This window comes from Mobula birostris, chromosome 2 (assembly GCF_030028105.1).
Source record: "Mobula birostris isolate sMobBir1 chromosome 2, sMobBir1.hap1, whole genome shotgun sequence".
NCBI lineage: Eukaryota > Metazoa > Chordata > Chondrichthyes > Myliobatiformes > Myliobatidae > Mobula > Mobula birostris.
The window spans coordinates 83,821,105-83,845,533 of NC_092371.1; the positions used below are offsets into that span (position 1 = coordinate 83,821,105).

General features: G+C 39.8%; 1 protein-coding gene across 1 annotated transcript in view; it reads left to right on the forward strand.

The window, feature by feature from the left end:
* Positions 1–24,429, forward strand: part of LOC140188153 (arf-GAP with SH3 domain, ANK repeat and PH domain-containing protein 1-like) — a 185,484-nt gene that overhangs the window by 39,030 nt on the left and 122,025 nt on the right. Inside the window, exons 2-3 of the mRNA XM_072244143.1 lie at positions 14,233–14,305; positions 18,614–18,759. Of these exons, the coding sequence (XP_072100244.1) occupies positions 14,233–14,305; positions 18,614–18,759 (219 nt within the window). The remainder of the gene's footprint in view (positions 1–14,232; positions 14,306–18,613; positions 18,760–24,429) is intronic.

The window sequence follows — 24,429 nt, forward strand, 5'->3', positions numbered from 1 at the left end:
ACAATAAATAGTAAAACACAACAGCCACATGTCAGTTAAAATCAGTTATAAGTGTCCAGTACAAGTTAAAAGTGTCCAAGCAGAGTCAGGTGGAGCAGCTATTTAGCAGTCTGACTGCCTGTGGGAGGAAGCTGTTTAGTAGCCTTGTGGTTTTAGTCTTGATGCTCCTGTAACGTTTGCCTGATGGCAGAAGAACAAACAGTTCATGGAGAGGGTGTGAGGGGTCTTTAATGATGTACCGTGTCTTCTGGAGGCATCGACTCTGAAAGAGGTCTTGGACAGAAAGTAGGGAGACCCCAATAACCTTCTCTGCTCTCCTAACCACCCTCTGCAAGGCTTTTTTGTTGACAGCACTGCAGCTGGAGTACCAGGTTGTGATGCAAAAGGTCAGCACACTCTTAACCACGCCTCTGTAGAATGTAGTTAAGATGTTAGTGGGGAGTGATGCTTGTTTAAGCTTCCTCAGAAAGTGCAATCTCTGCTGGGCCCATTTCACAATCCCAGTGGTGTTCCTGGACCAGGTGAGATTATCCGAGATCTGCACCCCGAGGAAATTGATGTTTTCCACTCTCTCCACTTACTAACTCTAACTGTATGTCTTTAGAATGCGGAGGAAACTGGAGCTCCCGGGAAAAACTCATGCAGTCATGGGGAGAACATACAAACTTCTTACAGGCAGAAGCAGGATTTGAACCCTGATTGGTGAATTGCTAGTGCTGTAAAGTGTTATGCTAAGCCCTATGCTACTGTGCTGATTCAACACACCTCATTAAACCTAACAAATAGAAGCTGGGATGAGTTAATATGCAATCCTTCAGTAATGTTTAACTCTTCTAACATTTAGTGTCAACTGCTCTACCTCCTGACCTTTGATCCCTTTACAGTCCAATATTCTATCCATTTGCTTCTTCAATATATCTACTTATCAGTATCCACGCCTGTCTGTTGTAGCAAATTCCAAAGATTTACAAACTTCCAAGAAGAAATTTCTCCTTTAATTTTAGAATCCCTCAATTCCCACCAGACGAAACATTCATCTTGCCAAGCCCCCTGAGCATTGTGTATGTTTCAATAAGATAAATTTTCATTTTTCTAAACTCAAGTGCCCATGATGGAGCTGGCTGAGTTTGCAACTTTCTGCAGCTTTTTGCAATCTTGTGCAGTGGCCCCTTTGTACCACACAGTGATGCAACCAGTTAGAATGCTCTGCACGATACATCAGTAGAAATTTGCGAGTGTCTTTGGTGATATACCGAGTCTCCTTAAGCATCTAATGAAATATAGCCATTGTCGTACTTCTTTGTAAATGCATCAGTATGCTAGGCCTGGGGAAGGTTTTTGAAGATATTGCCAGCCAGGAACTTGAAATTGCTCACCCTTCCCACTGCTGATCCCTTAATGAGGATTGATGTGTGTTCTCTTGACTTCCCCTTCCTGAAGTTCACAGTCAGTTCCTTGGTCTTACTGAGGTTGAATGCAAGGTTGTTGTTGCAACACCACTCAACCAGCTGATCTGTCTTGCTCCTGTATGCCTCCTTGTCACCATCTGAAATTCGTCTGCAAATTTACAGATGGCGTTTGAACTATGCGTAGTCACACAGTTATGGGTGTAGAGAGAGAAGAGCAGTGGGCTAAGCACACATCCTTGAGAGGTGCCAGTGTTGATTGTCAATGAGGAGGAGATGTTATTTCCAATCCACATGGACTATGGTCTCCTGGTGAGGAAGTCAAGGATCTAGTTACAGATGGATGTACAGAAGCCCAGGTTTTGGAGCTTTTTTTTAGTATTAAGGGTGTGAAGGTGTTGAATGTTGAGCTGTCATCAATGAACAGTAGCCTAACCAGGCATGACATGTTTTGAATCCACCTTGTCAGTTAACCATTGTTCTTTATTAACTTCAATAAATTGAAACATTTATTTCCTCTATTATGTGGAATTAATAAATAATAATAATTCTAATAATTACTCCATTGATCCCAAGTGGGAAATTCTTTCGTTAAACAGCAAGATTTAAAAACACACTTAGTGTGCAGACTTAACTCATAATACAGAATGGTAATATACACAATAATATATTTACCAATGTACAAATAATGTGCAATAATAATGTATGAAATAATACTTGTTAAACAGAAACTATTGTGTTATGATGTGTGTTCTCCTGTCGCACAGAGATGAACTATTAGAACATAGACATAGAATATAGAAATCTACAACACATTACAGGCCCTTGGGCCCACAATGTTATGCCGACTATGTAACCTACTCTAGAAACTGCCTAGAATTTCCCTAGTGCATAGCACTCCATTTTCCTAAACTCCATGTACCTACCTAAGAGGGTCTTAAAAGACACTATTGTATCAGCTTCCACCACCATTGCTGGCCGTGCATTCCACACACCCACCATTCTCTGTGTGAAAAACTTACCCCTGATATCCCCTCGGTACCTATTTCCAAGCACTTTAAAACTATGCCCCCATGTGATAGCCATTTCAGCCCTGGGAAAAAGCCGCTGGCTATCCACACAATCAATGCCTCCCATCATCTTATACACTTCTATCAGGTCACCTCTCATCCTTTGTCGCTCCAAAGAGAGAAGGCCAAGTACATTCACCTATTCTCATAAGGTACGCCCTCCAATTCAGGCAACATCCTTGTAAATGTCCTCTGCACTCTCTTTATAGTATCCATATCCTTCTTGTAGTGAGGTGACCAGAACTGAACACAGTACTCCAAGTGGGGGTCTGACCAAGGGCTTATATAGCTGTAAGATTACCACACGGCTCTTGAACTCAATCCCATGGTTGATGAATGCCAATATACAATGTGCCTTCTTAACAACACTGTCAACCTGCGCAGCAACTTTGAGTTTCCTATCGACATAGACCCCAAGATCGCTCAGATCCTCCACATTGCCAAGAGTCTTACCATTAATATTATATTCTGTCTTCAAATTTGACCTACCAAAATGAACCACCACACTCATCTGGGTTGAAGTCTATCTGCCAGTTCTCAGCCCAGTTCTGCATTTTATCAATGTTTCGCTGTAACCTCTGACAACCCTCCAGACTATTCACAACACTCCCAACCTTTGTGTCATCAGCAAACTTACTAACCCATCATTCTACTTCTTCATCCAGGTCATTTATAAAAATCACTAAAAGGAGGGGTCCCTGAAGAGATCTCTGTGGCCACCACTGGTCACTGACCTCCATGCAGAATGCGAACCATCTACAACCACCCTTTACCTTCTGTGGACAAGCCAATTCTGGATCCACAAAGCAAGGTCTCCTTGAATCCCATGCCTCCTTACTTTCTGAATGAGTGTTGCATGGGGAACCTTATCAAATGCCTTACTAAAATCCATATACACTTCATCCGCTGTTCTACCTTCTACAATTTGTTTGTTACATCCTCAAAGAATTCAGTCAGGCTCATAAAGCATGATCTGCCCTTGACAAAGCCATGCTGACTATCCCTAATCAGACTGTATCTCTCCAAATGTTCATAAATCCTCCCTCTCAGGATCTTCTCCAACAACTTGCCCACCATTGAAGTCAGACTCACTAGTCTATAATTTCCTGGGTTATCTCTATTCCCTTTCTTGAAAAGTGAACAACATTTGCAACCCTCCAATCCTCCAGTACTTCTTCCATCCCTATTGATGATGCAAAGATCATCACAAGAGGCTCAGCAATCTCCTCCCTCACTTCCCACAGTAGCCTGAGGTATATCTTGTCCGGTCTCGGTGACTTATCTAACTTAATGCTTTTCAAAAGCTCCAGCACATCCTCTTTCTTAATGTCTATATGTTGAAGCATTTCAGTCCACTGTAAGTCATCCCCACAAATGTCAAGGTCTTTTTCCCTGGTGAATACTGAAGCAAAGTATTCATTAAGTACTTCCGCTACCATCTCCAACTCCATGCATATGTTTCCACTATCACACCTGATCGGTCCTATTCTCACACGGCTTATCCTCTTGCTCTTCACATACTTGTAGAATGCCTTAGGGGTTTTCCTTAATCCTGCTCACCAAGCCTTATGGCCCCTTTTGGCTCTCCTAATTCCATTCTTAAGCTCCTTCCTAGCAACCTTGTAATTTTCTCGAGCTCTGGCAGTACCTAGTTTCTTGAACCTTTCGTAAGCTTTTCTTTTCTTCTTTACTAGATTTTCTACATCCTTTGTACACCATAGTTCTTTTACCTTACCACCGTTTCCCTGCCTCAATGGAACATACCTATGCAGAATTCCATGCAAATGTTCCCTGAATACTTGCCACATTTCTGACGTGCATTTCTCTGAGAGGATCTGCTCTCAATTTATGTTGCCAAGTTCCTGCCTAATAGCATAACATTTCCTTCTGCCCCAATTAAATGTTTTCCTAAATTGTCTGCTCCTATCCCTCTCCAGCGCTATGGTGAAGGAGATAGTTGTGATCATTACCTCCAAAATGCTCTCTTGGTGAGAGATCTGACACCTGACCAGGTTCATTTCCCAATACCAGATCAAGTACAGCCTCTTCTGTAGTTGGCTTATCTACATATTGTGTTTGGAAGCCTTCCTGAACACGCCTAACAAACTCCACCCCATCTAAACCCCTTGCACTAAGGAGATGCCAATCAACATTAGGAAAGTTAAAATCTCCCGTATTGCATATGCTTATTGCATTTGATAGAAAAGATTTTTTGTAATGATCCTTGTGACAGCAGAGCTGAATGAGTCTGTCTGAAAGAGTGCTTTACTGCTTATTCAGTAGGTCATGGAGAGGATGTTCCAGATTGTCCATAATGGATAACAGAATTATGTGATTTCTTTTATGTGTAATTTATCTGAATGCATTTTGCAAATGCATATATATTCCATCCCCATTGTCTCATCATTTGTCCTGCTAGTTACATTCTCAAAGAGCCTCAAGTAAGTAAATCGAACACTATTGCCTTTGCATTAAGCCATGTGGACTCTGCCTAATCATACTATGATTTTCTCAGTTCCTAGTGTGTCTTCTGCAATAATGGATTCTATTATTTTCCTGTGACTGATGTCCTGTTAGGCTAACTTATTCTTAGGATAAATTTTTATAAAGAAGTTATGCATTTCAAATGAAGGAACTATGAATAATTTCTTCATCCATGAATAATAGTGTTGACTGTTTTCCATTCAACCGCTGTTTTTCCAAAAGGTAGGGAGTTTTGACAGTGATGTATCTGTTATTTCCACTGTCACTGCCTCAGATCCTTGCATAAAGGCCATTAGGTCTAGGAGACCATCCTTTACCTTGTAATGATGTTGATTATTTTAGGTTCCTTCCTCTAATTTGTTCTCTGTGCTTGTAGAATCTTCTGCTGTGAACACAGGAAGTATAAGATTAATAAAAGTGATATATCTTTATTTCCCATTATTAATGCACTTGTCTCAACTTCTAAGAGATCAGCATCTGTTCTGGTATTCTTCTTACATACTTAAGGAAGCTCCTTCAATCCCATTTTAATCCTTGAAAGTTAATGTTCATTATTTTTTTCTCCTGTTTTTCAATTATTTAGTCAGAACTAAATTCTAAAATTTTCCCTATCCTGAGCCTACTCTTATTATTTGAAATGTTATAGGCCTTCTCTTTTGATTTAATGTCACCTCAATTTTTTTAGCTCGCCACAGATGGGTACTTTTCTTTATTTCTGAATAAATTCTTTGCTGATAATTATTTCTTTCTTTCATTGATTGTTTATTGTTATACCCGTTAATTCAGATTTCAAATGTATTTAGTGTACTTTCCCTCATATTTGTAAGATATTTAAATTTAAGTCTCTAGGTTTGTTCTGAAATTTGTCACTTGAATTGAATATGTAAAATTAAAATATTGTAATCCCTTTTCTCCAGGTGATTTTTTGTATGAGATTAGATATAATCCGATCTAAATTGCAACAGGAAATTATCTTAAATGTATTTCACTAATTGGCCCTTAAAACTACCTTCACAAATGTGCTCAGTCTCTGTGAAGATGAAAGATGCCCAGAATCGTTCCAATCTCTTTCTTGATTAGTTGATGCTTTCGTGGGTGGTCAGAAGTCTGTCTCACATTTCTATGTAGTCTCTTGACACAATATTTTACTTTCTATTATTTCTTGAAATACATGGCTTTATTTCCAATTTATAAGAGTTCCCTACGTTCATTAATAATTATTCTGGTCACATGTACAGTGAAAAACTTACCTTTCATATTGTCCGTACAGATCTATTTAATACTACAGTGCAATCAAGTAGTACAAGGGAAATTAATAACAGAGTGCAGAATAAAGTGTACAGTTAGAGAGAAAGTGCAGTACAGGCAGAAAATAAGGCACAAGGTCACATGAGGTAAATTTCATTGCATACGTCAGTAATAATAGGCCTGATTCTGATCCCGAGATTGTGAGGCGATATTATCATGCTAGGGAATCATTCAGTAGTCTTTTAATAGTGGGATTGAAGTTTTCCCTGAACCTTTCAGGCTTTCAGGCTTTTATGTCTTCTGCCCAATGGGAGTGTGAAGAAAAGGGAATGTGAGACATAGAAGAGATCTTTGATTATGATGGCCACTTTACTGAGCCAACAAGAAGGTTTGGGAGACACCATGAGGGAGGTTAACAGATTTTCATGATGGACTGCCCTATGTCCACTATTCTCTGATTACCTGAGGTCATGGGCTGAGCAGATCAGTTGTCATACAAGTCTTGATGATATCTGGATAGGATGCTTTCTATGAAACATCAATCAAAATTGGTAAGAGTCAAAGAGGACATGCCAAATTTCTTTAGCCTGTTGAGGAAAAAGAGGCAGTGATGAGCTTTCTTGGCTGTGCTGTCAACGTCGTCAGACCAGTTCAGACGATTGGTAATGTTCACTTCTAGGAACTTATACCCTTTTGATGTCAGCACTGTTCATGTGAACAGGAATATGTGCACCACACCCCCCACTCCTCCTTCCTGTACTCTGACTCATCACTACTTGAGACATGGCCTATGACAATGGTATCATCTTCAGACATATAGATGGAGTTACAGCACAGTGGCCACGTGGTCTGAGTGCATAGGGAGTAGAGTAGGACAGAGCTTTGTGGAGCACCAGTGTTGAGAATAATTTTGGCAGAAATGTTGCTGCCTATCCCTACTGATTGTGGTCTGTTGGTCAGGAGGTCAAGGATCCAGTTGCAAAGGGAGGTTTGAGTCCTGGATTTAGGAGTTTGGAGATGACTTTGCTCAGAATTATAGTTTTGAATGTGGAGTCATTGTCCTTACTCCAGATGCACTAGAGATGAATATAGGGCTAGGGAGATGACATCTGCTATAGACCTGTTTCAGTGGTAGCCAAATTGCAGTGGGTCAAATTGTCTTGGAAGCTGAAGTCAGTGCAGGCCATGACCAGCTTCTCAAAGCACTTCATAATAGTGGATGTCAGAGCTACCAGGCAGTAGTCATTAAGGCACATTAAAAATCAGTGAATGGTATAGAATAGTCTTGTTCATAGTGGGAACTATGTCAAACATTACACTTCAGGATAGCATGTCCCAGATTTGGTTTTGAATAATGAGCATACAATGCCTGCACAAAAACTGTATGAAGTAGTGTACAGTTGCAATTCTTGGTCTTATGGGATTTCTAAACCTATTTCAACAGCAGAGGGATATGGCTGTATCCTTCCATATTTGGTGATAAAGACCATTTGGCAAAGAGCCAGCCACATCATTGAAGTTCCTGACTGAGAAACTGAGAGTTCAAAATTAAGACCATCTTTATTCCTTGTTGAGTGTGCTCTAATAACTGTTTAGTGTTTCCGTGTATGCCATTTAACTTTAAATGGAACTAACTAATTTCCACAATTCATTTTCTCCAAGTGTCATGTGTGCCCGCCCTTTGAATTTTGATATAGACAGTCTAGATTCTTAAAAACATCTCACCCTAAAGTACCTGTGTTCATCTTATTGTTATCATTAACAGTGTTAATTTAGTTTGTCACAAAACTTGACTGGTGTGTAGAATGAACTCCTCATTTTTTTTTCTAATTTTTCACTTCAGGTTATTACAATATTGTATTGATTGCTGATATGATAGATAACATTATCATGTGTAGTTTATAGTGTTAAGTAAACACCCACTTCTTTTAAACTCTGCCCTATCAATTCTAAGAAATTTATTGTTTCTTAAATTTTATTTTGGTTATTTTTGACACTCAAAAAGGTTAAGCAATATCATCAATAAGTGCCTTTTCATACTCAGGTTAATTTTGGTCTGTATTCTTTAGTAGGCATGGTCTTTTCAATGAATATTGATTAGTATACATGTGCCGCTTACAACCTAATGTTGCATTTCATTTCAAAAGTTTGATGAAATGATCGTTTTTGGAACTATCGGACTAGGTTAATGGACTCAAAAAGGTGAAGTCACAGATGAAGGGAATTTCTTACCCTAGTGATTGGTGAATTATTGGAATTCCATTTGGGGACTGTTTTCCCTGGATAAAAGAAGTCTGAGCAGTTCTATACATTCATTAACAGGAAAGTAAGCAAGGAGAGTTTGGATCACTCAAAAACAAAGGAGAGAATTTATGCCTGAGTCAAAGGAAGTGAGCGAGATACTAAATGAGTACTTCAGATTTGTAGGGCACAGGTGCCCTACAGGGCTGTGTACTCAGCCCCCTGCTGTACTCACTGTACACCCATGATTGTGTAGCCAAGTTTCCATCGAACTCAATATGTAAGTTTGCTGATGACACAACAATTTAGGCCGTACCTCGGGTAATGATGGGTTTGAGTACAGAGAGAAAATTAAGAACCTGGTGGCATGGTGCAAAGACAATAACCTATCCCTCAACGTCAGCAAGATGAAGGAATTGGTTGTTGACTTCAGAAGGAGTAGCGGACCGCACGACCCCATTTATATCGGTGGTGCGCAAGTGGAACAGGTCAAAAGCTTTAAGTTCCTCGGGGTCAATGTCACAAATGACCTGTCTTGGTCCAACCAAGCAGAGTCCACTGCCAAGAAGGCCCACCAGCGCCATTACTTCCTGAGAAAACGGAAGAAATTTGGCCTGTCCCCTACCCTCACTAATTTTTAGAGATGCACCGTAGAAAGCATTCTTCTAGGGTGCATCACAACCTGGTATGGAAGTTGTCCTATTCAAGACCAAAAGAAGCTGCAGAAGATCGTGAACATGGCGCAGCACATCACACAAACCAATCTTCCGTCGTTGGACTCACTTTACACGGCACGCTGTCAGAGCAGTGCTGCCAGGATAATCAAGGACACAACCCACCCAGCCAACACACTTTTTTGTCCCTCTTCCCTCTGGGAGAAGAGTCAGGAGCTTGAAGACTCATATGGCCAGATCTGGGAACAGCTTCTTTCCAACTGTGATAAGACTGCTGAACGGATCCTGACCCGGATCTGGGCCGTACCCTCCAAATATCCGGACCTGCCTCTCGGTTTTTTTTTTTTTTGCACTACCTTACTTTCCATTTTTCTATTTTCTATTTATGATTTATAATTTAAATTTTTGATGTTTACTATCGATTTGTAATCCAGGGAGTGGGAAGCGCAGAATCAAATATCACTGTGATGATTGTATGTTCTAGTATCAATTGTTTGGCGACAATAAAGTATAAAGTATTCACCATAGAGAGAGCGATGCTTTTGTTCTAGGATATATTAATATCAAGAAGGAAGAGATGTTGGTGCTCTTGAAAATATATTAAGGTGAATTGAATTGACTTTATCACTTGCATCCTTCAAATACATGAGGAGTAAAAATCCTGATGTTACATCTCTGTCTAAATAGGCAATGTGCAATTTATAGTCATTTATAATAAATAGTATGTATAGCAGGACAGTCAATATAATGGAGAAATACAATTGTATCAGCATGAATTAATTGAGTTCTTAGGATTTGGGGGTTCGTACCAAACTTCTTCAACCGTCTGAGGTGAAAGAGGCACTGTTGTGCCTATTTCACCAAACAGCAGGTATGTACAGACCATGTGAGATCTTCGGTGATGTGTATGCCGAGGAACTTAAAGCTGTTCACCCACTCAACCCCGGATCCATTGATGTCAATAGGGGTGAGCCTGTCTCCATTCCTCCTGTAGTCCACAAACAGCTCCTTTGTTTTTGAGACATTGAGGGAGAGGTTGTTTTCTTGCCACCACTGTGTCAGGGTGATGACTTCTTCTCTGTAGGCTGCCTTGTTATTATTTGAGATTAGGCCAATCAATGTAGTATTGTCAGCAAATTTAATTAGCAGATTGGAGCTGTAGGTTGTGACACAGTCATTGGTATACAGCGAGTAAAGGAGGGGGCTTAGTACACAGCCCTGAGGGGCACCTGTGTTGAGAGTCAGAGGGTCAGAGGTGAGGGAGCCCACTCTTACCACCTGTCGGCGATCTGACCGGAAGTCCAGGAGCCAGCTACATAATGCAGGATGAAGGCCGAGGTCTTTGAGCTTCTTGTCGAGTCTGGAGGGAGTTATGGTGTTGAATGCAGGACTGTAGTCCAAGAGCGGCATTCTCACATAAGCATCCTTCTTCTCCAGATGTGTAAGGATGGTGTGTAGATCTGTGGCTATTGCATCATCTGACAATCGGTTGTGTCGGTAGGCAAATTGTAGGGGGTCCAGTGTGGGACTTCACAGAAATATTTGTCACAAACAAGAGAAAATCTGCAGATGTGGAAATCCGAGCAACACACACAAAATGCTGGCGGATCTCAGCAAGCCTGAAACGTTGGCCGTACTCTTTTCCTAGATGCTGCCTGGTCTGCTGAGTTCCGCCAGCATTTTGTGTGTGTTGCACAGAAATCCTTGTATTTTGGGAGGTCAAGTGTAATAGAAAAGTAGACAGAAAATTGAAAAGCTTTGAGGGGTGTAGACGTACAGAGGGTTCTTGGGTTGGAATCAGTATTTGCTCAGGAAGCTGGCATAGTGTATATGGAAGGAAGAGAAACAAGCAGCAGTGTCATGGAACACATAGAGATTAAAGAGGAGGAGGTGCTTGCTGCCATACAGAGAATAAAAGTAGATAAATCTCCCGGGCCTGACAGGATATTTCCACGGACCTTTAGAGAGCCTAGTGTAGAAATTGCAGAGGCCCTGGCAGAAATATTTAAAATGTCCTTAGCCACGGGTGCAGTGCCGGAGGATTGGAGAGTAGCTCATGTTGTTCCGTTGTTTAAAAAAGGCTCCAATAGTAAACCAGGTAATTACAGGCCGGTGAGCCTGACATCAGTAGTAGGTAAATTATTGGAAGGTGTTCTGAGAGATCGGATATACAAGTATTTGGACGGCCAAGGGCTGATTAAGGATAGTCAGTATGGCTTTGTGCGTGGTAGATCGTGTAGAGTTTTTCGAGGAGGTTACCAAGAAAGTAGATGAAGGAAAAGCTGTGGATGTTGTCTACATAGACTTTAATAAGGCCTTTGACAAGGTCCCACATGGGAGGTTAGTTCAGAAGGTTCATACACTAGGTAGCCATGGAGAGGTTGTAAACTGGATTCGAAACTGGCTGTGTGGTAGTGGATGATTGCTTATCAGACTGGAGGCCTGTGACTAGTGGTGTGCCCCAAGGATCTGTGCTGGGACTATTGTTGTTTGTTGTCTATATCAATGATCTGGATGATAATGTGGTAAATTGGATCAGCAAGTTTGCTGATGACACTAAGGTTGGAGGCGTTGTGGACAGCGAGGAAGGCTTTCAAAGCTTGCAGAGGGATCTGGACCAACTGGAAAAATGGGCCAGAAAATGGCAGATGGAAATTAATGCAGACAAGTGTGAGGTGTTGCATTTTGGAAAGACAAATCAAGGTAGAACATACACAGTAAATGGTAGGGCACAGAGGAGTGCAGAGGAACAAAGGGATCTGGGAGTTCAGATACATAATTCCCAGAAAGTGGCGTCACAGGTAGACAGGATTGTAAAGAAGGCTTTTGGCTTCCTGGGATTTATAAATCTAAGTATTGCATGTCGGAGTTGGGATGTTATGGTGAGGTTGTATAAAACATTGGCGAGGTCAAATTTAGAGTATTGTGTGCAGTTCTGGTCACCTAACTATAGGAAGGATATCAGTAAGATTGAAGGAGTGCAGAGAAGATTTACTCGGATGTTGCTGGGTCTTCAGGAGTTGAGTTACAGGGAAAGATTGAACAGGTTAGGACTTCATTCCTTGGAGCGTAGAAGAATGAGGGGAGATTTGATAGAGGTTTACAAAATTGTGTGGGGTATAGACAGAGTAAATGTGAGCAGGCTCTTTCCACTTAGATTAGGAGAGATAAATATGAGAGGACATGGCTTTGAGGTGAAAGGGGAAAGGTTTAGGGGGAACATTAGGGGGAATTTCTTTCCTCAGAGAGTGGTGGGAGTGTGGAACGAGCTGCCATCTGACATGGTAAATGCTCAGTCTTAAGATTTAAGAATAAGTTGGATAGATACATGGATGGGAGAGGTCTGGAGGGTTATGGACTGGGCACAGGACAATGGGACTAGTGGAATAAAGTTTTGACACAGACTAGAAGGGCCGAATGGCCTGTTTTCTGTGCTGTAGTGTTCTATGGAATCCATAGCTTCCTAGGAATGGAAACACGAGTAGATAGGGTGGTGAAGAATGCATGTGACAGACTTGCCTTCATCAATCAGGGTGTTGAGTATAAAAATTAAGAAGTCTGTTGTGGTCCTGGCTGTATTAAACTTTGTTTCAGCTTAATTTGGAGTATGGTACATAGTTCTTGTTGACACAATACAAAAAGGATGTGAAGACTTTTGAGAGGATGCAGAAGTTGTTCACCTAGATGTAACCTAGATTAGAGAATATTAGAAATAATGAGAGGTTGGACAAACTTGGATTGTTTTCTCTAGAATGTTGGATGCTCAGGGGCAACTTGATAGAAGTATATAAAATTATAAGAGGCATAGATAGGGTGGATAAAGTTTTTTTTTCCTAGGGTAGCTTTAAGGTGAGAGGAGAAAAGTTAAATAGGGATTTGTGAGGCAAGTTTTTAATTTAATTTAGAGATATAGCACGATAACAGGCCTTTCCATCCCAACGAGCCTATGCCACCCGGTTGCACCCATGTGACCAGTTAAAACCTAGTAACTTGTATGTGGGAGGAAACTGGAGCACCCAGAGGAAATCAACACTGTCACAGCAAGAACTTACCGGCTCCTTACAAACAGTGATGGGAATTGAACGCAGATCGCTGGCGATGTACTACCACCATTACACAGAAAGTGGTAGGTTCCTGGAATGCACTGCAGGGAAATTGTTTGAAGGAGATGTAAGAGCAATATTTGGGAGGTACTTAGACTAGCACATCAATAGCCAGGAAGTGAATAGATTTAGACTATGGATATATGCTGGAAAATGGGATTATCTAGATTGTACATTCTGGTTAGAAAACATGCTCACAATCATTGAATTTTTGGGTTTACATTTTATGGCTGGAGTTATGGAAAACTATAATCAAGAGGTATACAAAATTATGCGGTTAAAGATGAAAGGCAAATATTGAAGGGGAACAGGAGGAGAAACTTTTTCACTCAGAGAGTGGTGAGAGTGGGGAAGCTGCCAGAGGAAGTGGTGGAAGTGGGTTTGATTGCAACATTTAAGAAAAGTTTGGATAAGTACATGGATAGGAGGGGTATTGAGGGCTATGGGCCATGTGTGGGTCAGTGGGACCAGGCAGAATAATAGTTTGGCGTGGGCTGGCTGGTGTCGTGGCATCGGTTCTGGACTTCAAAGCAGGTGGTCCTGAGTTGAAACCCAGCCGGGTCCCAACCTGGGCAGCAGCAATATCTGTGTGTAAGAAAGGCCTGGCTATCTATTTCCGTAACTTTGCCATGAAAATGTGGACCGAAGGATCTTTTTCTCTCCTCTAGTCCTCTATGGCTCTATGAATTGTAAATCCACATAAAGGTTCAGTCAGACCATACTTACAGTAATGTATTCTGATTTAGTCTGTAGTAAACAAGAATGATATTGAGGCACCTGCACCTGTTGGCACAGGCCAGATTTGCAAGTGAATACCACATGCCCAATAAAACCTACATTCAAAGGGAGCTTTGGAAATATGGAATAGATATTTATTTGATACAAATTATAGCATGTCTTCAAGTGATTGCAAATTCTCAAGAGTTTTGGTCACTTTCATTCACTAAATGTACTTTAAAGGGCATCTGATGTGTCAACAGACTGATGTTTTATTTTCTTTCTTTAGACTTTAGACAAGGACAGGTCTGTACTCCAGAAAATGAAGAAGGCAGTCAAAATGAGATATACCTCAGGTCAAGGTAAAGAGCAAAGCACATCTTTAAATATGATGACATATAAAAATGCATTCAAGGATTGTTATTTTGTTATACAGTGAATATGGATATTTGGATCTAATGGTTTTGCTTCAGTTAGAGAGCTTACCTTCAATTGAATTCAAAATTAAATTACTGACTTGTGTCTTTGCATTAAGACATGTAACAGAGTTTTTGTGGAGTTCATATCCTCAATTTTTTCCTGTTTTTCCTGATTTTCTATTATTTTTAAATTTTATTTAGCGATTCAGGACAGTCACAGGCTATTTTGGCCCAGTAAGCTGGCACCACCCAACTACATGCATGTGACCAATTAACCTATTAATCTGTATGTTTTTGGAATGTGGGAGGAAACCCACATGGTCATGGGAAGATCGTACAAACTCCTTAAATACAGTGGCAAGATTTTAACTCGGTTTGCTGGCGCTGTAATATAATTGCACTAACATCTTAGACATCTCTAGACTCAATTATTTCACGGTGTTCTGGGATGTCCTTTCATCTTGTGTCCTCCATAAACTTTAAGTTACATATAACTCTGCTACTTCTTTTCTGACATACCAAATCCTGCTTGCCCATCACTCCTGTGCTTCTGAGCTACAGTGCTTCTTGGTTAGTACCTGAATTTAAAAAAAAAATCTTACTCTTTTCTTCAAACCACTCCATGTTCTCAGTCTTCAGTAGTTCTGTGATCTCCTCCTGTCATGAAACTTCCAAGATAAAGTAAGTTCTGGGAACACTAAGCTGCAACAGTGGGTGAGAAACAGTCTGCAAAAGGGTACTTAGGTGATGAGACATTCCACTCTAGTGCTCTTAAGATGTCTTTTTCTTGCGACTCCCCCTCCACCATCATTGATATGGTACTCAGCATATTTCCGCAAATCCCTGTACTGTACTTCTGTTCTCATTCCATCTCCTCCCAGGCAGAACAAGAATATACTTCTATTGCAGCACCAGCCTCACTAGCCTACACATTCAATGGATTAACATCTGTAACTTCTAACACCTGCAACAGGATTTCACAACCAGACTCTTTACCTTTCCTAGCATTCTGAAGGGACTGTTTCCTTCATTATTTCCTGGTCCACTCCTCCACCTTCACCATCTGCTCCAGTTCTTATGGCACTTTTCCATACAACTATTGGAGATCTATCACATGACTTCGCTAAACACAGGTATCAGCTTTGCACTTTGTCAACCTATCAATCTTTAGACCATACCACCCAGGGACTTCTGCTAATATTATTTTGTGACTGTTTGTACTGGATCATAATCATATGCGCTATGTGCAACTATTTGGCCCCAGAGAAATAATGTTTTGTTTAGCTGCATACAATACATGTGGTTGGTTGAATGACAATAAACTTGAACTAGAACCACTAAGTCAGTCCAATTGAAATAAGAATTCACTTGCACTCCTGCTTACCTAATGCATTGCATTTTGTGCTCACAATGTAATCACCTCCATGTGGAAGGGAACAAATTCTGATCGGGTAATTGCTTTGCAGTACACCTCAATTCGGTCTGCAAGAGCATCCCTGAGCATCCACTCACCTGTCACTTTCACTGTCCATCTGGCCTCCACTCTAGCTTTTATGTCCTTTGCTTCCTACGTTGCTCCAATATACACTCAGTGGCCACTTTATTATGTATCTCCGATACCTAGTAAAGCGGCCATTGAGTAAACATTCATGGTCTTCTGCTGCTGTAGACCATCCACTTCAATTGTTGCCAGTTCAGAGATGCTTTTCTGCACATCATTGTTGTAACATATAGTTATTTGAGTTACTATTGTCTTCCTGTCAGCTTGAACCAGTCTGGCCGCTCTCGTCTGACCTCTCTCTTTAACAAGATACTTGCATTAACGGGCAGGTGTACAGGTGTACCTAGTAAAGTGGCCACTGGGTGTATATGTTCGGCGATTGGCACCTCATCCTCTATCTAGGTACAGTAACACTTAATACTGAATTTCACAATTTCTGGTAACTATTCTTTTTATTGTCCCTGCAGTATGCATGTATCTCTATGCTTTGATTCTTTTTCTTTACTGTCACAGATGTTCCCTCTGCTTTCTGCTGTTTAAAGCATGGTTGTTTTCTCACTTTCCCGGTTCTGATGAAATGGCCCAAAATATCTACTCTATTTTTGATGAATGTTTTCTGCATTTCTGTTTTTTGTTTTGCATTTTCAACATCTGCAGTTTTTTCTCTCGAATTTTGGCTTCCTGAACAGTCCTATTTTAAAACACTCTACCATTCAGAATCAGGTCTATTTTTAAAAATAATTTTATTGAGATACATCACAGAGAAGGCCCTTTTGTAACTTTAAGCCACGCCACTCAGCAACCCCCGACTTAGCCCCAGCCTAATCACGGGACAATCTACAATGACTAATTAACCTACTAACCGTTTCGCCTTTGGACTGTGGGAAGAAACCAGAGCACCCAGAGGAAACCCACACATGTATGATCTCCTTACAGGCAGCAACAGGAAATGAACCTGGTTCACTGGTACTACAAAGCATTGTGCTAACCATTACGTTACTGTGGTGCCCTCACTGACTTATGTCATGAAATAGGTTGTTTTGCAGCAGTAGTACAGAGCAATACATTTTTTAAAGAACTATATGATACAATAATAAATGTGTAGTTCAAAAAGTGAGCAAACTGGTAGAATCTGACACCATTGACACTTCTACATTTCAGCTATCAAGACCCTTAAGGTGACACTCTTGTGAAGCCCCTTGTTAAATTTGTTGCACAAATACAGAATGTTGGTGTTGATTCATTTATTTTTATGGAGCTTGGTATACAAGGCACCACTCTGTGTTTGCTGTGTGACTCTTCTAAATATTAGGTGTATGATAATTATAGTAGACCACAATTTGTTATTTGGAATTTATGCTGTAGGATTCAGTTACATATTTGCATAACAATCTGAATTACCAGATCAGAATCTGAATTAGTTACTGCAATTAAAATGAATACTGCCATCAAGTTTGTGTCAAAAATAAAGCTACAATGAACATATGCTGCTAGATTTAAAATGATATATGTGTAAAAGTAATTGAGGATTTTTGTGACTTGTCCTGAATTTTTGAAGCCATCTCAAATGCCGCAGTAAATTTGATATTGCTGATTCATCACCGGATTTTCTTACTCAATTATGAAGGCATGCTTCCTTTAATTGCCTGCAGCCATTAAAGCAATTTTAGAACTTCAGAGTTCAATTATAGAGGAATGCACTTTTAAGTCTCTCTGTTTATTTTACAAATCTTTCCACATTCCATTTCACAAGAGTTACTGAAAATGACACATATTCAAAGCATCTGTATCATTAGGAATTAATTAATTGATCTTGTAATGATGCATGGGGCTCAATAGTACTTGAAGTATAAGAGTGCTGCTTTACTGATATGTGATTCTTCAAGAATGCAACTGAATTGAATTTCAATTTTTCTATAAATTACAGGAAGTTTACACCACATTAAATCTCTGCTATGATGACTTGCATTATAATAGCACCCAACATCTGTTGAAAACACAAAGTAATGTATCACCACAGAAGTCACTGTGTTTTGTAGATTCTATTAACAAATACAAAGTGCTGTTTAAATGTTTCAAAAATTCTGATCTTGTGTCTGAGTTCCAAAATAAAAGCTTCAATTTATCCATTATTGTTGTTTAGAGATATAAAACACTACCACACAGAAATTGACCCTTTGGTCCATCTAGTCTGTGCAAAAATATTATTATGCCTAGTCCCATTGACCTGCACCCAGACCGTAGTCCTCTATTCCCCTCCCATCTACATTTCTCTTAAATGCTAAAGTCAAATCTGCATCCACCACTTGTGTTGACAGCTTTTTCCTCACACTTGCCACCCTCTGAGTTTAGTTTAATATATTCTTGTATTTCTCCCTTACTTCATTCTAGAGCAGGGGTTCCCAACTTGGAGTCCACGTACCCCTCGGCTAATGGTAGGGGTCCGTGGCATTAAAAAGGTTGGGAACCTGGTTGTAGAGGAAGGAATATTGTTCTATGTCTTGCAGAAATGATAGATGATCCTTGTGAATGATCAGTTCCGGTAACTAGAGCTCGTCTTTTTATCTTTGTAGGTTGATTACCAGAGAATAAAAGCTTTGAAATGTTAAAAGATAAACCAATTTGTTTTACATCAATGGAAATCAATGCAGAATCATCAATGAAATTTGCCAACATTGGACTAGCAATAAACAACATGTGTATGTACATTTTTTTCTGGAAACTAACTGCTAGACTTTTTACATTTACAGAAGGCCTTTCCTTTCAAGAAACATTTGTTAATGAGCTGGACAAACTTGTAGCTAATTTCCAAAGTAATGAGGAGTTGGTCCTGGCTGAAGCTTTCAGTAAATTTGCAGAGTACTCTCGAGAGCTGCTGACACCGATGAGGAACCTGGTAAGGCCAGTGGTGAATGTGAAAAATTGAACTCTGAAGAAGTCATCAAGGCATGGTTAAACAAATGCGATTCATCTCAGAGCAGGGGTTCCCAACTTGAGGTCCACAGACCTCTCAGTAAATTGTAGGGGTCATGCTATAAAAAAGGTTGGGAACCCCTGTTTCAGAGAATTTGTTTTTGTGCTGCATTTCTTGAATAAGTTTGTTTCAAAAGCTTATTTATATACTTCTGTTTCCTTGGAATGTACAAAACACAAATGTCAGATTTATTATACATGAGATGGACAGAAATAGAGTTGTCACAGAGCCCTCTAACTATTTTTTATACATACACAAAATGTCGGAAAAACTCAGCACATCAGGCAGCATCTATGGAAAATAGTAAACAGTTGACATTGCGGGCTGAGACACAGAAGGAAGGAGAAAGATGCCAGAATAAAAAGGCAGGGTGAAGGGCAAGAGGCTAGCTGGAAAATGATAGATGAAGCCAGGTGGGTGGGAAAGGTCAAGCGCTGAAGAAGAAAGAATCTGATAGGAGAAGAGAGTAGACAATAAGGGAAGGAAGGGGGACCCAGGGGGGAATAATAGGCAGGTGAGAAGAAGTGCAAGGTCAGAGTGGGGAAAAGGAGTGGGGGGGGGGGGAGGAACTTGTTCACCTGAAAGAGAAACTGATATTCATGCCATTTGCTTGGAGGCTACCCAGATGGAATATAAGTTGTTGCTCCTCCACCCTAAGGGAGGCCTCATCTTGGCACAAGAGGAGGCCATGGATCGAAATGTCGGAATGGGAATCGAATTAAAGTGTTTGGCCACTGGGAAATCCCACTTGTGGCGGATGGTGCGATGGTGCTTGACAAAGCAGTCCCATAATTTACGATGGGTCTCTCCAACGTAGAGTAGACTGCATCGGGAGCACTGGACACAATAGACAACGCCACCTGATTTGCAGATGAGGTGTTGCCTCACCTGGAAGAACTGTTTGCAACCCTGAACAGAGGTGAGGGAGGAGATGCATGGGTAGGTGTAGGACTTGGGCAGTTTTTAATATATATATTAGGCGCTTTTTAATATATGTGGATATAATTTTCAATTTAGTGCATAATTTTGTAATATTTTGCAAAAAACTGGTATTAATGTTTTAAAATAGTATTGATTAATTAGTTGTAGTTGTATCAATGGAAAATGATAATAAAATGCAGCATTTAACAAAATGCATAGGATAGATTTGGAGGGATATGGGACAAATGTGAGTAAATGCGTCTAATATTAGTTATGTCCAGTATTGACCTGTGGACACAAGCCGGGGCCGACAACCCTGGCTGGGTCGCCTGAGCAAGGGTGTCTGACATTGAAAACTTGAAATACTCGATGATCCCAAGTTACATCACTGATGATGTGTCACAGTGCATCCTCGAGTGTACCTCAGCATCATGTCCAGTATTGGTTAATTAGCTTTAATTGTGTAAATTTAAAATTATTATAAAATGAAACTTTTTAACAAACTGTTTTAGATAGGAAAAATTTGGAGGGATATGGGCTAAATGTGGGCAAATAGGTTTAGCTCAGCTGGGGGTTTTGGTCGATATGAATAAGCTAGGTCACAGTGCGTGTTTCTGTGCTGTAGATTCTATGACTATAGAAACTGAATAGAGTGCAAACATTTAAGAGAAAACTAAAATGAAATAAAACCTAAGTGTTTATATGAAAGAGTTCTAAAGACATCAATATATTCAAATCTAATAGGAAAAGATGTTGATAAGCACGAGTAATGTGGCACCAACCTTGAGAACTTGACTGTGGTGTGGAATAGTCAGAGAGAGCCGTGACTGGTGTTTTGGCTGATATACTATACAAGCTCAATATCAGAATCAGGTTTAATATCATTGGCATATGTTGTGAAATTTGTTGTTGTGTGGCAGCAGTACATTGGAATACATAATAAAAACTGGAAATTACCATAAGAAGTATGTGGTAAATTAAATAATTAGTGCAAAAAAGTAGTGAGGTAGTGTTCATGTGTTCAATGTCCATACAGAAATCTGATGGCAGAGGGGAAGAAGCTGTTACTGAGTCATTGAGTGTATACCTTCAGACTTCTGTACCTCCTTCCTGATGGTAGCAATGAGAAGAGGTCATGTGCTGAGTGATGGGGGTCCTTAATTTTTGAGGCATCAATCCTTAGAGATGTACTAGATACTGAGGAGGCTAATGCCCATGATGGCGCTGAATTTACAACTTTCTGCAGTTTATTTTAATCCTGTGCCATGGCCCCCACCTCCCCACCCCATACCAGACAGTGATGCAGCCAGTTAGAATGCTGTCCATGGTACGTCGGTACATCTGTAGACATTTGCAAGTGCATTTAATAACATACCAAATCTCCTCAAACTCCAAATAAAATACAGCTGCTTGTAATTCTGTAGTTCAAACAGTGTAATGACTCTAAATTACCTACTCCTATTTGAATTTATTGTTGATAGGAACTAAAATTGAGTACTCAGCAGTTTAGGTAAATCTGATCAATAAAGCTAAGGTTAAAACTGGAAGTTAAGTAGTACTGATTCAGACTTAAGATCAATCATACTCAGTATGAGCCAATATGAACAACCTGCTGCTGTCATCTGAAATAGCCTATTAATCAGTTTTTGTAGCATGACAGCTCCAGACGAGGTATCATAACCCAAATATAAAACTTAGTTCACTTTTAGTTAGTAGCTGTTTTTGGAGAATATTTTAAAACATTAGTCCAGATTATATAATGTTAGAAAACCTACTCGTTGTTCTGTATATTTAGTCAGCTTCAGCTCATTATTTTTATATAAAAATAAATTTGTACAATGGAGACTTTGATATTATGGTTCTAACTTAGAATTTTGTTGCTTGTGAGCCATTTTGAATTAATAATTTTGCAAGTACTAAATCATTTTTTAAAGATTTCCAGTATTTGGAAAATTATTAATTCAAAGCAGCTTATAAGTATCAAAATTATAAGTTAGAACCACAATAAAATCAAAATCTTGTAGCGGTGTGCTACACGCAGCGCTAGAATAACCACACGGAGTCAGTGAGTTGGAGTTGCAATGAAAGCGATTTATTCAAACTTCGCGGCCTGCTTTAAAGCCTTCCCGTTCCCGCCCTCCCTGGGCGGGACTGCTGTGGGGAATGCATATTCCCAGACCCCTTCCGCGTGCAGGATTTTCACCCTGCTGGTGAAGATGGCCTGGCGCCCTTTTTGGGGCCGGCCCTCTGCCTGCGCGCGCTGTTGTGAGCCGGTTCGTGTGTGCTAGAAAGTGGGTCGCCACAATCTCCTCTTTACATATTTATGATATACAAAGCATCACATGCTGGAGGATGGAGGAACTCAGCGGGTCAGGCAGCATGTCTGGAAAAAAATAAACAGTCGATGTTTTGGGCCAAGACACATCCTCAGGACTGAAGGGGGAAGGTGCCAGAATAAAAAGGTGGGTGGAGGGGAAAGAGGCTAGCTGGAAGGTGATAGGTGAAGCCTGGTATGTGGAAAAGGTCAAGGGCAAGATGTACAATGTTGTAAAATGTTTTCCATTACTTCAACAAATCATTACAAGTATGATTCCTCAAGGCTTGATCCACAAACATCATATACAGTATCACAAAGTTGCTGGTCCTTTGCGGTTGGTCCTTTTCAATGGTCCAGTGCTATTTTAAATCAGAGATTATCTAAGTATCAAATTACCACTTCACTAAGGGAGAACAGTGCACAGAGCACAATTGAATTGAATTGAAATATCAGATTACCACTCCACTGTGGGAGAACAGTCACAATTGAATTGAAATATCAGATTACCACTCCACTGTAGGAGAACAGTCACAATTGAATTGAAATATCAGATTACCACTCCAGTGAGGGAGAACAGTGCACAGTGCACAATTGAATTGAAATATCAGATTACAACTCCACTGTGGGAGAACAGTGCACGATGCCAGTTGGAAAAACATGGATGTTTATGGTATGGAAAGCATAAGAGTCAGCTTCAGTGCAGGTCTAAACCTACAATTGAACTCTAAGCAGGTAGCTTTATGTGATCACTGTCTGCTTTTTTTTTGTTTTGGAGACCTAATTGGACTACCTTATTATTCTCTGTTCTTCATTGTACTTATTAGAAAATAAGTAATTTATAAAGCAGTTGGGCTTTAGAGCATATTTCTAGATTGTATTTATTAATTTTGTGGTTTATGAGGTTGTATACATTTTAATACTATTAAAAACTAATGTTTTATACTGATAGCAGGATTTCAGATCCAATTTTTGGTATGTCTGTGCTTTCACTCTCAGAATTATGGGGGTGGCCACAGCAAAAAATCTACCAGAATACAGTGTAGCCGTGGGAACTTCATATCAGAAAACAGGAAATCTACCATATCAGCAGTGCTTTGAAATGTAAAAGTCAAATCATTTACAGAAATGAGCATTCATTTTATTTACTGATAGCGTCAGAACAGGGAGTGAATGCCATTTAGTAATAAAAATTGGTTTGAGTAATATATTTAAAAGGACATCATTTCTTTCAGAACTGTTACAGTAGAAGATGGTCTTTATAGCCATTTGAAAGGTAAGAGGTTAGAGGAGGAACCTTGGTCCTTGGCAAAAGCCAACAGATTCCCCTTCAAAAGCGAGAAAGCAGGTTTCATAAGATTTGGAAAATCCTGCTTTTGAATAAATGATCCACACTATCCAGAGACTACACGAGCATAGCCCAAAATCATGATAATTATGACACATTTCTGGGCAGTTCCATGCATAAATGAGACCCAGAATTGTCACGATCTTTGTAAATAAATAAATATTTCCCTGATTTTTATTCATGGTCGCCTTTTATTTTAAGTATATAGAGTAGCATACATAAATATTGCATTATCAATATAATAAAGTTTTCTTGAATTCTCTTGTCCTTCATCATGAGCCTAGAATTCCATAGGAAAAGGAAAGTGTATTTAATGTAGTTGAATTAAAAAGTTCCAATTTATTTAAACCAGCCCCTAACATGAGGGATTTAATAAAAAGCTAATACAATATACAAAACTGCTCAGTTGAAGAAACAAAATGTTAATGGTAATTAATCTATCAGTTTTTGAGGGCAGGCGAATATAATTAAAGTGAGAATACACAGCTGGTGGACAAATTGGGATGTGGGAGGAATGGAGATGAAAGTTATGTTTCTGGCTTCATACTTTTGCGGTGGAGGTTGAAAACTGTGATTCCAGCTTTTCCATTGTAAGGAGGTGTCACATTTTAAATTTGTCTGTTGCTTTTGGTCTGCAAAAGGGTTTAAAATTGTATGCCCCAAAACACATGAACAATGTTTGCACCATTCTTCATCAAATTAAAATATTTCTGATTCTCAATCTAGATAGGATCGGTAACTATCTGTGCATAATATTATGATATCACAGTGATTAACTGAATGGTGATACAAGTTTAAATAGGTGCTTGCGAGTTTTAATTTAAGTAATGAAATAGATCTGGAATTTTAAAAAAATGTTCTGAGTAAAAATCTCATTTAAAACTGTCTGGTTCTCTCTGATGCCCAAAAGGGTAGTAAATGTAGAGCAACACACAATCTGCTGGAGGAATCCTGTGGGTCGAGCAACATCTGTGAGAGAAAGGAATTGTCGATGTTTCAGGGCAAAAAC